The following is a 13391-nucleotide window of genomic DNA, read 5'->3' as shown; positions in this document are numbered from 1 at the left end:
AGAGAAACTAACACATACAACAAGGTATATTCACACTAATCAATCCTGAAACACAGTGAAAAAAATAATTGGTGAACCAATTAAGTTTACTGTTCTTACAAATCTATGTTTAACATTTTGATACCGGGTGGGTTTTTTCCCCGAAAAATAACTGCCAAAGAAGGGATTACTTTTACAATTAGATAAAGAAACAGTACTGAGACAGCAAAGGCCAGTGAACTGTTTTCAGGAGAGGAGACATTCTTACAAGAAGGGACATGGGGTGTAGCACTAAATGAGACCATCCTAGAAGGGCCAGAAGTCAGATATGGTATATGTTTTAAAATCAGTTCCTATCAATAAAAAACCTAAAACATATATAGAATACCTTTTGTCCTCTCTAATTATCCATGTGCAGCTTTCATGGTCCACAGATGAATAGAGCTTTCCTTCCATCAAAGGAGGCTGGTCTTTTAGTGCAACACATATATTATCAGGGGAAAAACGTATTTTTATGTCATCTCTCGTGATGTCTTGAGGCAGGTGAACTGTTATGGTCACGTCATCTTCCGTCTGCTGCCAGTAGTAGAGAGGGTCTACAATTGGAAACATGCAGCAAAACACAAACTAGGTTACAAGGATTACTGGATTCCACAGCATTCAGGGCTGATACACATGGAATTTTCTGAAAGTGTGTTTCTGAAAAAGTGGAAGTTAACTTTTACTCTGAGCAATTTACACAAAATATATTCGGAACATAAAATAGAGAAACACCTTTTTAGTAATCAAATCCATTTGTGTCCCTCATTTGGAAAGTAATTTATATTCATGTCTATACTCAAATATGCTGATAGTTATACAATGGGCATTAATTGTTACTCTAAAGCTTACTGTAGCATTATGAAATTGGAATGCAAAATGTACTTAAACACAATGAAACATTGATGATTAATAATGTGGTTGAGGAGATATCAGGTGCAGTATACTGAGACACTTGAGCACATCCAGAGGAGGGCAGCAAGGCTGGTGAGAGGCTTGGAACACAAGCCCTGTGAGGAACAACTGAGGGAGCTGGGGCTGTTTAGCCTGGAGAAAAGGAGACTCAGTGGTGACCTTGTCACTCTCTAGAACTCCCTGAAAGGTGGCTGTAGTCAGGTGAGGGTTGGTCTCTTTCTCCAGGCAGAAACTGACAGAACGAGAGGACAGAGTCTTAAGCTGTGCCAAGGGAAATATAGGTTGGATATTAGGAAAAAGTTTACTATGGAAAGAGTGATAAAGTACTAGAATGGTCTGCCCAGGGATGTGGTGGAGTCGCTATCCCTGGATGCATTTAAAAAAAAAGACTGGATCAGTGCCATGGTCTAGTTGAGGTGTTAGGGCTGGGTTGGACTTGATGATCTTGAAGGTCTCGTCCAACTTAATGATTCTGTGACAAGCTACTGCATGCTAGAAGTACATATAATTCAGAGGTGTGAACATTTTTTCTTATATATTTTGCCAAAAGCTATGCTGACTACTCAATAGAAATTATTTTATAAGACTAAGTAGTCTCAATCTGCCTCAGCTAATGGAGATGAAATAAAACTGCTTGCCCAGAGGTAGAGATTGACTTTTATTACTGTGTTTAGAAGCTGTCTGATTACCAAACTGCTAGAAAAAATGGCCTTTTAAGATAAATGTTTATACAAAAGGAAGGCTTTGACAGCATGAGGGGTAATGCACAGAAAATACAAATACAAATGAATATATTTTCTAAAGAGCAATCTTGTACAAGTTACCTTTCTATTTTGAGAAAAACTAAAGTATGGGTTCCCCTTGAAAGCTCTCAAGTTGTCAGAACCCAACCCAAGATTCCACTGATCAAAGCCTCATACCAGCAACTGTAACTCTGGAAGGACTCTTGTACTGTTGTCCTTTGTTACAACTGCCCTGCTTGCAATGGATCAGTCACAGGTGCTATAATTATACTTCCCCAGAAACTATTACTGAGACATGACAGCCTTCAAAATTGTGAACACTGACACAAACTGTATCTGATGTTAAAAGTCCATTACGCCTGAAATTTCATGTAACTGTGCAAATAAAACTAGAGCCTACATTAGGGTTAGCAAAAGGTGCTCAGTGCACTGAAGAACTCCTTTGACTCAAGATTTATACGTACAGACTATTCGTAATAAAATTACATGTACAATATCACAGTTGTCAGTGTTTAACACATTCCAGATATTTGATCCTTTTGTATTGTTTTCAAAATAGATTTTCACACTATTGGCAAAGATTGTGCTACTATCCTTAGAGAGAATTTGTTAGAATTTGTTTACTAACCAATGCCTCATATGCAGAAACAGAAATCAAATAAGAAATAATCCAACATAATTACATAGACATTACAGAACTTAGTGATACTTAGAAATAAATAACTCTATTAATAGGTTTTTACATACTTAGTTTTGATTGCAAAGAAAAAAAGTATGCATGCATTTTGTTGAAGATTTTCTGAACGGCGTTCCCACTGGAGCAAATAGAATCTTTTACAGGAGTCTCATTCTTTAAAAAGATTTTTCAAAATAATTATTTAAATTTTAGAGAGGCAGGAATAAATTACATATCAAAAAGCTTTCTGATGAGTAACAGTTTGGGGAAGTCCATGGCCCCCTCCCATCTAGGAAGACTGGTTTCTTGAGTACTTCAGATAGATGCCTAAATTTAGGCATTAGTAATCCAACTAATATCAAAAACTTATTATACATCTGTCTGCAAAATATCTTTTTCTTTAAGACAACAAAATTCTTTTAAGTGTCTCCTGTCCAAAAATTGCACCTAATATAGGTTTATGCACAATACAACTGCCACAAGTAAAAGCAAACAAACAAAATCAATCTGTCCATAAGATAGATATTAAAACTTTCATTGCTAGAGTTTCCAAACAAATGCTAAACCAACAATATGTCCTAAGTCAAAGAAGAGAGCAGCTTATCATAACCTGTCAGACTAAGTCTTACCTTTCTTTTCATTTGATACTTTTGCATCATCATTTTCTTCTAATTTGTCACTTTCACTTTGCATAAACGTGAATGGTTTGTGGGAAACAATCATTAGACCATCTCCACTTGGCTCTATTGCTGCATAATGGGGGACTGATTTTCCTTGCAAAACTCTCCTTTTAATGATTTCGTATCCATGATCACCTATAAAATAGAATTTTTAAAAAGTCATAATATATTTCTAGAAGACAAATTATTATCTAAGGAACACGTTACATTTAAAAATACTATGCAATCCTACCTGTTAAATCACAGTACCATGGTTTTCCATTTCCATTCCAGATTAATCCAGTTGTACTGAATTAATCTAAGACTGAGTTTTATTCTAACAATGTTTTTGCTGGTCACAGCTAGCCCAGCACACCCTCTGTACAAATAATATTTTTATTGTAGAGAAGGTCAGAAGAAAACTAAGCATGTCACAATTTCTGAATCTCATAAGGCAGCATGGTAGTTCCTCATTTCAAACCTTTATAGTAAGCATTCCTAAAAGTTTGGTTAATGAAAGAAAACCAACTTTGGAAGGGTACACCTTTGTTACAGTCCTCTGGAGTACTATAGAAGATATGAAAAGACCTAACCACTGCCCCCATTATGACTTATTTTCATCCTTCCATTCTTCTACTCTTTGGTAACACAATAGTGCTGAGAGTGATCCCTTTGTCCAGTCTGCCAAACAGGGCAGAGATTTCACATTTGCTGGTGTCAAGAGACATAACCATGTTTTAAGGCTTTGCTTTGATGAAGCACAGATTTTGTTAATTTAAGAAATGGCTTGCTGCTTAACTACTTACTTTTACAAAAATCTGATTGGATAAACTGCATTCACAGACAGAGTTTCAAGGAAAGGCAAGCAACAGCAATTGACTACTGATGAAAGAGATTGCAGAGTGTTGTAATTCCTCAAAACAGCTTTTATCTTTGCGACTGGTTCATACATCGGTCTGATTTGTGAGATGTTTGTTTAAATGAAATAAAAAATTATTTCTCTCTTCATAATTAAAGATTGCTTTGAATTTTGTTATTTGCATCTCTACTGACAGTCATTTCAAACAGTTTTTTGTTCCCTGGAAATGCTGGAGAACTGGCAAGACTTTTTGAAAGATTCTCAAATTCACTTTTAGGGATTCCAAGAATATTTGTCATAAGTTATAAAACGCACAATGTAAAAAAGAATTTTTTATGAAAGTTTACAGTATTAAAAAATAGAATAAAAGTCTGTGTTGGTGCTCTCACGAGTAACAGTCTTCAGTTCTATACTGACAGTGTTACTGATTTAGTTTTTCTTCTAAATTATAAACAGTAATGTTGAGAGGTTTCTTTCTCTTGTTGACTTGCCACAAAAGCATAAGGCAGTTAGTCTCGTGTGGCTTTCTGAGAAATACTTCCATCATCCAAGGTTTCAACAGCAGGAAACAACTAAAGCCACTGAGGGTAACACAGCTGGTGAAAGGTCTGGAAAGAATGTCCTGTCAAGACTAGTTGAGCACTTCAGGCTTGTCTAGTTTGGAGAAAATGAGGCTGAGAGACAACCTCATTGCTGTCTACGGTCTTCCTACGGAGAGGAAGTGGAGACTGAGATGATGACCTCTTCTTCGTGGTATCCAGTAACAGGACATATTGGGAATGGTTCAAAGCTGCACCAGGTGAGGTTCAGACTGGACATCAGGAACATTTATTTCCTGAGAGGGCAGTTAAACACTGGAACAGGTTTCCTTGAGAGATGGTCAAAGCCCCATCTTATCAGTGTTTAAGAGGCATTTGGACAATGCTCTTAACAAGGCTTTAACTGGTTAGGCAGTTGGACTAGATGACAGTTTTAGGTCACTTCCAAATGAACTGTTCTATTCCATGCTGTTATCCATACTATGTATGTAGGAGATGGAAGAACATTTGGCTAATAACATCACAGTATGCCTCAACTCTTTAGTTCAACTAGTGAAAGATCTTGTTATTTCAGTATCAGAATTTTATTTCTTGGAACATAATGAGCAAGACCATATCAGTCATTTCAAGAATGCCTATTAATTTAATCTATACATCTTTAAATCAGTGACACATGGGGTCTTGTACCTTCATGTAAATCATGATATTTAATGAACATATATATGGTCATATTGAATATATAAATTATAATTTGTAAAACTTTATTAGGATAAAATATTAATTAATAAGTATTAATATACTAACTAATATGTTTTCAATGTGTTGGTCTAAAATTAATGGAATAACTTCATACTCTTATTGGAGGAAAACGTAGAATATGCAGTATTTACTTTTTATGTGACAGGTCTTACATTTATCTCATACTACTTCCAATCCCCTACATCATTAATTGGAAGCTAAAAAAAACCAACAACAACAGAAAAACCAACCAAAGACCCATATCCAGCTGTACAATATTTTAAAAAATACTACAGACATTAGTTAGAAATAGTTCTGTATAACCTTGATTGTACAAGACCAAGCTAAACAGAAATTGTATTTCATAACATTCAAGTAAAGTGCTATCTTGTTTTCTTATTATCTTAATGACACAAGAGCAAAACTTTACTTCCTGTTTTCCAAATATCTGTCAAAATTTAGGTCTACAACCAATAATTTGATCTCAAAAAATAAGAAAAAATTACCTGTGTAAAATCTAAGCTGTGGGAAAGAAATATCAGAACTTGTGGAAAAATAACTTCTAAGACAAAGAATAAAAATATGATTTTTTTAAACATTACTCACCAGTAATATAAATGTAAAACACTTACCCTCTTTTCCTTCTGCAATTGTAACCCATTCCAAAGTAACATGAAATCCACTTCCCTTTGTATCCAGTTCATCTTTTTCTACCCTAAGCAGCAGCACAGCTAGTGAATGTGCATCAGATTTCACAAATGAAACACTGTGTGCTACAATAAATGGACTTCCTAGTTCTTCATTAAACACAATCTAGAAGACAAAAACATAATAAAAAGTCAGACATTTAAAGCAGGAAGGCTTGCTCTATTACAGAAAGCAGGGAAGGGTTTCGGTGAATGTCAAATTAGTAACAGTTTGTCTTCCACAAATCTCTCTGCCAACATGAACCCACAAATGTCACACATTTCTGGTTCCTCCTTCTGTGGCTATCAAGCTACTGTACTGAAATGTTTTTAAACATTATTGTTTATATTGAACAGCCATTATAAGAGCCCATTAAACAAAGCACAAAGATCCCCAAACCTATCTGCATTGTGGCTGTTTAGCACTGCAATAAACAGAGGTACAGCAACTGATGAGAACAAGAGGGTCCATAAACATTGCCTATCAACTGGGCAAACAGTCTCACACTCAAGATGAAAATGGAGGCATTTCCCCAAGGCTCTCACTAGTTCTCTAGATACTTCAACATTCTGAAAATCTTTGTAGACCTTGACATGTGGAAAGAAGAAGACATAAAGGTCCAAAGCATCACTGCCAGTGTTCAATCACCAAACGTGCCATTATTTAGCTTTGTAAGAGATCCCATTTTCCTCCTCTATAAAGTAAGAAACAAAAGGCTATAATGAAATGAAGGAGAATAATATTCATGTTCAGGAGAAGCTAGGGTAAAAGTTCTTGAATTTTTATTTATGTACATGGATTGGAAAAGTCCCTCCAATATTTGAATTACGTAGGCAGAATAACTATTACTGTCATACTGAAAGGCTATTAGGCACCAGTGTGAATATAAAATGTCATTAATGATGGACTTAAAGTTATAAATTTTATTAATTCATAAAAATTATTCATATAATATGAAAATTATTTTATTAATTTTATACAGAAGGACTCCATATCTTATAGCATGAAACATTTGGTACCTATAGCTGGAAGTTTTAAATCTAAAAACCACGTATTCCAGCTTTTTTCAAAAAGTACTCATTCAGCAAAAAACTGAAGATAAAAACAAAATTAATCCAAACAACAGAAAAGAAGAAAATAAGCATTATTTGCTAGAAGATTAACACACGAAAATGAAAGAACAAATGAAAGGATAAATTACAAAGAATTAAAGTTGCAGCAGTTGAATGAGTATAGACTCAATCTGGCTGTTGTTACTGAAACCTGATAAAGTTTGAGGATTTATAGGGTTGTGATATTACTCTAAACAACTCTAAACCACTGCATGCTGTACATACTCAACAAGTCAATATAAATAATGACAGAATCTCAAATATAAACCTTGTATTTTTGTTACACTGACAACTTCAATGTAACTTATTTATGTGTCAGCATTCTCACACAGAATAAAAACCAGATGGTATTTATTACCAAGGATCTAAAAAAAGGATGATTAATTTCCTTTACTGAACTCTCAAAAGATGTAGAGAAAGGAGCTAATCCATCATGTTGAAGTCTTCCACTTTAGTATATACACCTATGTTTCTGTCAATACTAAAACATCTGTGGTTTCTTAGGAAACTACCCTCTAGTAGAGAAACACATACAAAATGCAGGCACTTTTTACCAGATTCATCTTCATAAACAAAAAGGAACTAACCACAGACCATGAGACTCACCGCTTCAGGTAGAAATGTAACAATTGTATTTGCTGTGTCCAAGTAGGATAATGAATATCATTATTAATGCAGCTAGATAACTTTGACAGGTATATATCTACAGTTCCTAAGTATATTATTTATTGCAGGACATACCTCCCACTTTTCAGATGCACTGCTTCCACGCTTGCCTGATTTAATTAAATACAGTCTTCCTGTACCATCAGAAAGGGTAACCCAGGTGGAGGATGAGAAATGCATTGAGGCACAAAGGCGATTATCACACGCAGTCAAGTCTGTAGGTAGCCTGAAAACTTCTCTTGGTTTTTGTAGAGCGGTGTCCTATAAACAAACAGTCATGAACTAAGACTTTATGAAGTATTTATTGATTTCAGTAAATATTACAGGCAAATTAAGAATAATAATCTCAGTAGCAATGTACCAGTTTTGTGCATCATTGAGCATATTTGGAAAAAAGTGGGCAGCAAGCATAATTCCCACTTATGTGGAAAAGGTGGTGGAAAGTCATCAAATCTACTTCTATGAGTGTTTTCTAACTGGTATTTCAGACCTCTTTTTCTTCAATTTTAAGCAGTAATTATATTTTGCATTAGAAAAGGCTTTTATTTTCCCTTAGCATTCCTGTATAATAATCACTTACCTCAAACAATTCTAGTCCCAGGAAAAATGTGGAGACTTAAAAAGAAATGAAAGCCACAGAATTGTACTCAAACTAGTACATAAAACTCACCTGTAAATTTAAAATAATTTTAGCTTATTCTGTTGCACAACTGTCAAATATAATTTCTCAGCTTTTCTAGAGTTTTTATTTTCACTTCATTAATTAAGAGAAGTAACACCTATGATTAGCCAGCAACAAAAAGCTGTGCTAATTCCTACCACATTTTCAAATAACTTTTCTATCACATTATTATTATTATACTATGGAATTAAATCCAGTTGGTGGCCAGTCATGAATGGTGTTCCCCAGGTCTTAGTATTGGGGTCAGTCCTGTCTAATATTTCTATCAATCATCTGCATGAGAGATTTGAGGGTACCCTCAATGAGTTTGCAAAAGGCACCAAGCTGGGCAGGAGTGTTGATCTGCTGGAGGGTATTTAGGCTCTGCAGAGGGATCTGGATAGGCTGGACTGATGGGCCAAGGCCAATGGTATGAGGGTCAATATGGAAAAGTTCTGGGCCCTGTCCTTGGGTCACAACCCCAGGCAGCAGCACAGGCTGGTGGCAGAGTGGCTGGAAAGCTGCCCAGTGGAAAAGGACCAGGAGTGCTGGTCAATAGCATCTGAACATAAGCCAATGTGTGCCCAGGTGGCCAAGAAGGCCAATGGCATCCTGGCCTGTTTCAGAAATAGTGTGGCCAGCAGGATTAGAGAAGTGACTGTCCCTCTGTGCTGGGCACTGGTGAGGCTGCACCTCAGGTCCTGGGTTTAGGTTTCAATCCCCCATTATAAGAAACACACTGAGGGGCTGAAGTGTGTCCAGAGAAGGGCAATGGAGCTGTGAAGGATCTGGAGGAGCACAAGTCCTATGAGGAGCAGAGCAGCTGAGGGAGCTGGGATTGTTTTGCTTGGAGAAAAGAAGGTTCAGGGGGGACTTTATGGTTCTCTACAACAACCTGAACAGAGGTTGTAGCCAGGTAAAGGTTGGTCTCTTCTCACTAATAACAAGTGACAGGACAAGAGGAAATGTCCTCAAGTTGCTCCAGCAGAGGCTTAGACGATATTAAGAAAAATTTCCTCAACAGAAGGAAACAACCCTATAAAACAGGCTGCCCAGGGTAGTTGGTGCAAGCAGTCACCATCAATGACTATATTTCAAAGATGCGTGGATATGGCACTTAGGGACACAGTTTAGTGATGGACTTAGCAGTGCTGGGTGACTGGTGGGACTGAATGATCCTAAAAAGCTTTTTCAACCTAAACAATTCTACAATTCTACTACATGTCATGATAAGGTTATCTGGCATCCTGTTGCAGTGCCACACTGCAAGCTGAACTACAGATAGCTTTTGAGTAGGAATAAACAGAGACACTATGGTAAACAAATTGTGCAGATGACGTAATTCTTCAGTGAACAATCAAGACGTACACATTTTTTAAAAATTATGCATACCACTACATTTTACAAAAAAAAAAATCAATTATTTCCTACTCTGTTAATGTTACACAAATCAGCTTGATTCAGTAACAGTGCAAAAGGGATTTTAGATTAACAATTTCATCTATATTTCTAGTAATTGCTCCCCTAAGTCTTGCTTTAGTTCTGTGTGGTGTTCTTAATTTCCTGATAATTCTAACAGAAAAAAAACCTGCTTTCATGCTGAAAATTGGATTTCCAACTGTTTTCATTAAGTACAGTGGTATGTCTTCCAGCATATCTTTTAGGGATTATTCTTTATCTTCAGCCTTCACTCTCACATACAGCTCTTTCTTTGCTGAATAAGGCTTTGTGACTGACTTTCTGCTCATTATTTGGCTAATGGAATGTCAGCCATGCTGCTGCCTGCTTAGGATTAAGATTTACCCCCATTTTTTGTGTTGAAGTAATCTCTGAATACCCAAGAGGCTTGTTAGGTTAAAAGAAAACTCTAACAAAATCTTTATGATTTGAAAATAATTTGGTGTCACAGTTTAAAAAACAGTCAGGACATGCTTTATTAGCAATACAGCTTGATCAGCTACTTATGAAGTAGATCAGGCGACAGTATTAAGAGCACAAACAAAATATTCTCACAGAAAAATAGAAGATGGAAACTGGACATTCAGCAACATCACAGTCACATCTCTATAATGTGTTAACTGAAATAGAACTTAATCATTTGAAGTTTTTCAACTGAACTAAGAAGCTATTAAATAAGATGGGCTGGCAGTCTGTCACAAATGGGGTCCCTCAGGGATTGACACCAGGCCCCACACACTGAACATCTTCATAAGGTACCTGGATGATAGGATTGAAAGCACCCTCACCCTATTTGCTGATGACACTAAACCAGGTGATGAGGTAGATGTGTACCTACAAGGGAAACACATGTGGCACAGAGAGCCAGAGAGCCTGGAAGAGTGGGGCAGCAACAACACTGGGAAAATAAGCAAAGACAAGCATGGTCCTGCACCTGGAATGGAACAACCAGAAAGCTCAGAACAGGCCAGGATCCGTGTGGCTGGGAGAAGCCTTGATGAAGGGGACCTGAGGGATACAGGATAACAAGCTGATCATGAGCCAGCAGGGCAATGCTGCAGCACCAAAGGTAAACTGGATCCTGGGCTGCATCTGCACAAGTATAACTCGCAGAGATAAGAAATGTGATCATCGCACTCTACCCAGTGGTTGTCAGGCCCCACCTGGAGTAATGGTGAAAGAAGACATGGAGAGATTGGAAAAGGTGCAAAGGACAGCCATGAACACCATCAAATGACTGGAGAATCTCTCCTGTGTGAGAAGATTGAAGGAGTTGGGCTTCGTCTCCCTGGAGAAGATTCAGGGGAGATCTCATCACAGTGTTCCAGGACAGCCACAAAGAGATCAGGAGCTCTCTCTTCACAAGAAGCCACGTAGAGAAGACAAGGGACAACAGCTAAAAGTTGCATTAGAAGAGGTTTCATCTAGACATAAGAGAAATTTTTATAATGAGAACAATCAGTGACTGGAACAACCTCCCCAGGCACATGGCAGAAATTCTACCACTGGAGTTTTTCAAGACAGAACTGGACAGAGTGCTAGATAACCTCATCTAGGCTCCTTTTGCCATGAAAGCTTGGACTACAGGATCTTTTGAGATCCCTTCATCTGGGCTGTTCTAAGATTCTAAACTAAACAAAAAATATAATTAAAAAAATCCAAACTCACACCATATTCACCACCTTGTCTCTCTTACCGATTCATAGACTGCAGAATCTGATCTGCAGTCTTCAAAGACATCTTCCAGTAGTAACAAAGAAAAACAATTCCTGTTCTTTCCTGTATCTTTGGGGGAACATTTCTCGGGAAGTTATGGTTGTTTCCCCTAATTTACAGAGTGTTTTTTATATATATGTATCATATATGAAACAAAATTAGATAAAACGGGTTTCACAGGTATTTTACAAGCTAGTGTACCCACATGTATTTGAACAATAAAATTATTTCTGAAAAAAAAAGAGGTGCCTGACTGACCTTTAGAGATAATCCATTTTTAAATCACATCTATCTTCTTAATCCAACAACAAATAGACCATGTTGAAAACATAAAAAATGGTTATAGAACCAATAAAATTATATTTTGTTTTATTTTACTAGGCTCATTTCCAGTCAGTTGACCTACAATTATTTCTGAAGGTCCACAAATCAGAAACCTCTGTTTAACAAGAGGGAAATTCTTCCCTCACTACTAAAAATCAGCATTGCTGTCACTAAGATGAAAATATATTTACAAAGAAATGTACTTGTAAAAATAGAAAAAGAAAATTTGAAAAATATTGCAGGGATAGTTTTGAAGATATTGACACGTATGTAAAAGGAAGCACAAACAGAAGCATACTTTTGTATTGACAACCTGGGTGGGAAACAAGTAATTTTTGATTCTGTGACACAAAATGTTTCTTAGTCTCAGGTCCATCTTTAACATAGTAAGGCATGAGACTAAGAAACAGCAGTGAAAACATTCAAGATTAAAACTGTCTCTCATTATAGACCTCCAATATTTAGCCACAAATCCTTTAAACATCCTCTGTCCTTCTATTTTCACTCAATCAGTAGCTTGGGGGAAATAATCTACTTCTAGCAAAAGAAACTTACTCATTCTGCTCTGAAATAAGGCAGGCAAAAATAGACAAACACAGGGCCGTCTCCAAAAGAGTCCTTTGCACTTGGGCACGTGAATGCAACGCAGAGAGAGCACACTGTGCATGCAAAGCGTGCAGTGGCCTCATTTATGAAGAATCCTGCCTTCGAGGGCATTTCAAAACATTCCTATTTTCCAGATGTTAGTAAAATCAGATGTGCATTTAACACATGCTGAAAGGTAAGCAAGAGAAACTGCATTTGGGTAAGTACCATTTTAATAAGCAAGAGCAAAAAAAGACCAGATAACAAACAGATAGCCTGCCTTTTGGGCCTACTTAAATTCATATTAGAGATTACTGTGTGCTACAAGAAGATTATGAAACCTGCAATGGAAAATTCACAAATTTTTAATTATTAGAAGCATTCAGGGTCAGTTTGTGGTGTCAGCTGTATCCCTACACCCCTTGGACTATTCTGCTAATTTATAGCACATTCAGAAAGGAAGAATGAAAGAATTAAAAGGAAAAAACCCAAACAAACCAAAACCACAACCCAAACAAATATCACACAATCATGAGATACAATAAATTTTGGCTTCCTCATATTTTATTTAATTTTTAGATTTCACTGAAAGGCATTTTTTTTCCTATGAAGTAGAAAAGTTTTCCATTGTAACTAGCAATGATTACTGAGCCTAGGAAAAAAAAGTCAAAATCCTGTGTATCTTATCACAGAAAGAGGAAGCATCATTCCTCTTAACAGTGACTATAGGGCTAATACTGTATAACATTACAAAAGACCACATTTTTGTCAGCCTTCAAGTGAATTTTAACAGTAAGCTTCAAATAGTTTTGGATGCAATTAAAATAAAAAATTATCAACTACCTAATCTTCTAAAGATCACATCAGATTCATCAGCATTGAGCGGGAATTTTCAGAACTCAATCTCCTAAAAATGAAAAATGATCTTTACTACAAAGCCTTAAAAATTTCCTTTCCATAGGCAAGAAAGGAAATAATCTTCTTCACAACCTTTCTGTTCACTAATTTAACTTTAGGCATTTATAAGAACAATCT

General features: G+C 36.5%; 1 protein-coding gene across 1 annotated transcript in view; it reads right to left on the bottom strand.

Moving 5' to 3' along the window:
• NUDCD1 (NudC domain containing 1) overlaps positions 1-13391 on the bottom strand; it is a 38578-nt gene that overhangs the window by 11338 nt on the left and 13849 nt on the right. The window contains exons 3-6 of the mRNA XM_066564337.1: positions 7688-7873; positions 5780-5960; positions 2982-3167; positions 368-575 (exon numbers count right to left, since the gene is read on the bottom strand). Of these exons, the coding sequence (XP_066420434.1) occupies positions 368-575; positions 2982-3167; positions 5780-5960; positions 7688-7873 (761 nt within the window). The remainder of the gene's footprint in view (positions 1-367; positions 576-2981; positions 3168-5779; positions 5961-7687; positions 7874-13391) is intronic.

This window comes from Molothrus aeneus, chromosome 1 (genome assembly GCF_037042795.1).
Source record: "Molothrus aeneus isolate 106 chromosome 1, BPBGC_Maene_1.0, whole genome shotgun sequence".
In the NCBI taxonomy this organism is placed as follows: Eukaryota; Metazoa; Chordata; class Aves; order Passeriformes; family Icteridae; genus Molothrus; species Molothrus aeneus.
The sequence above is the reverse complement of the archived record's forward strand: the minus strand, read 5'-3'. Positions and strand labels throughout refer to the sequence as shown.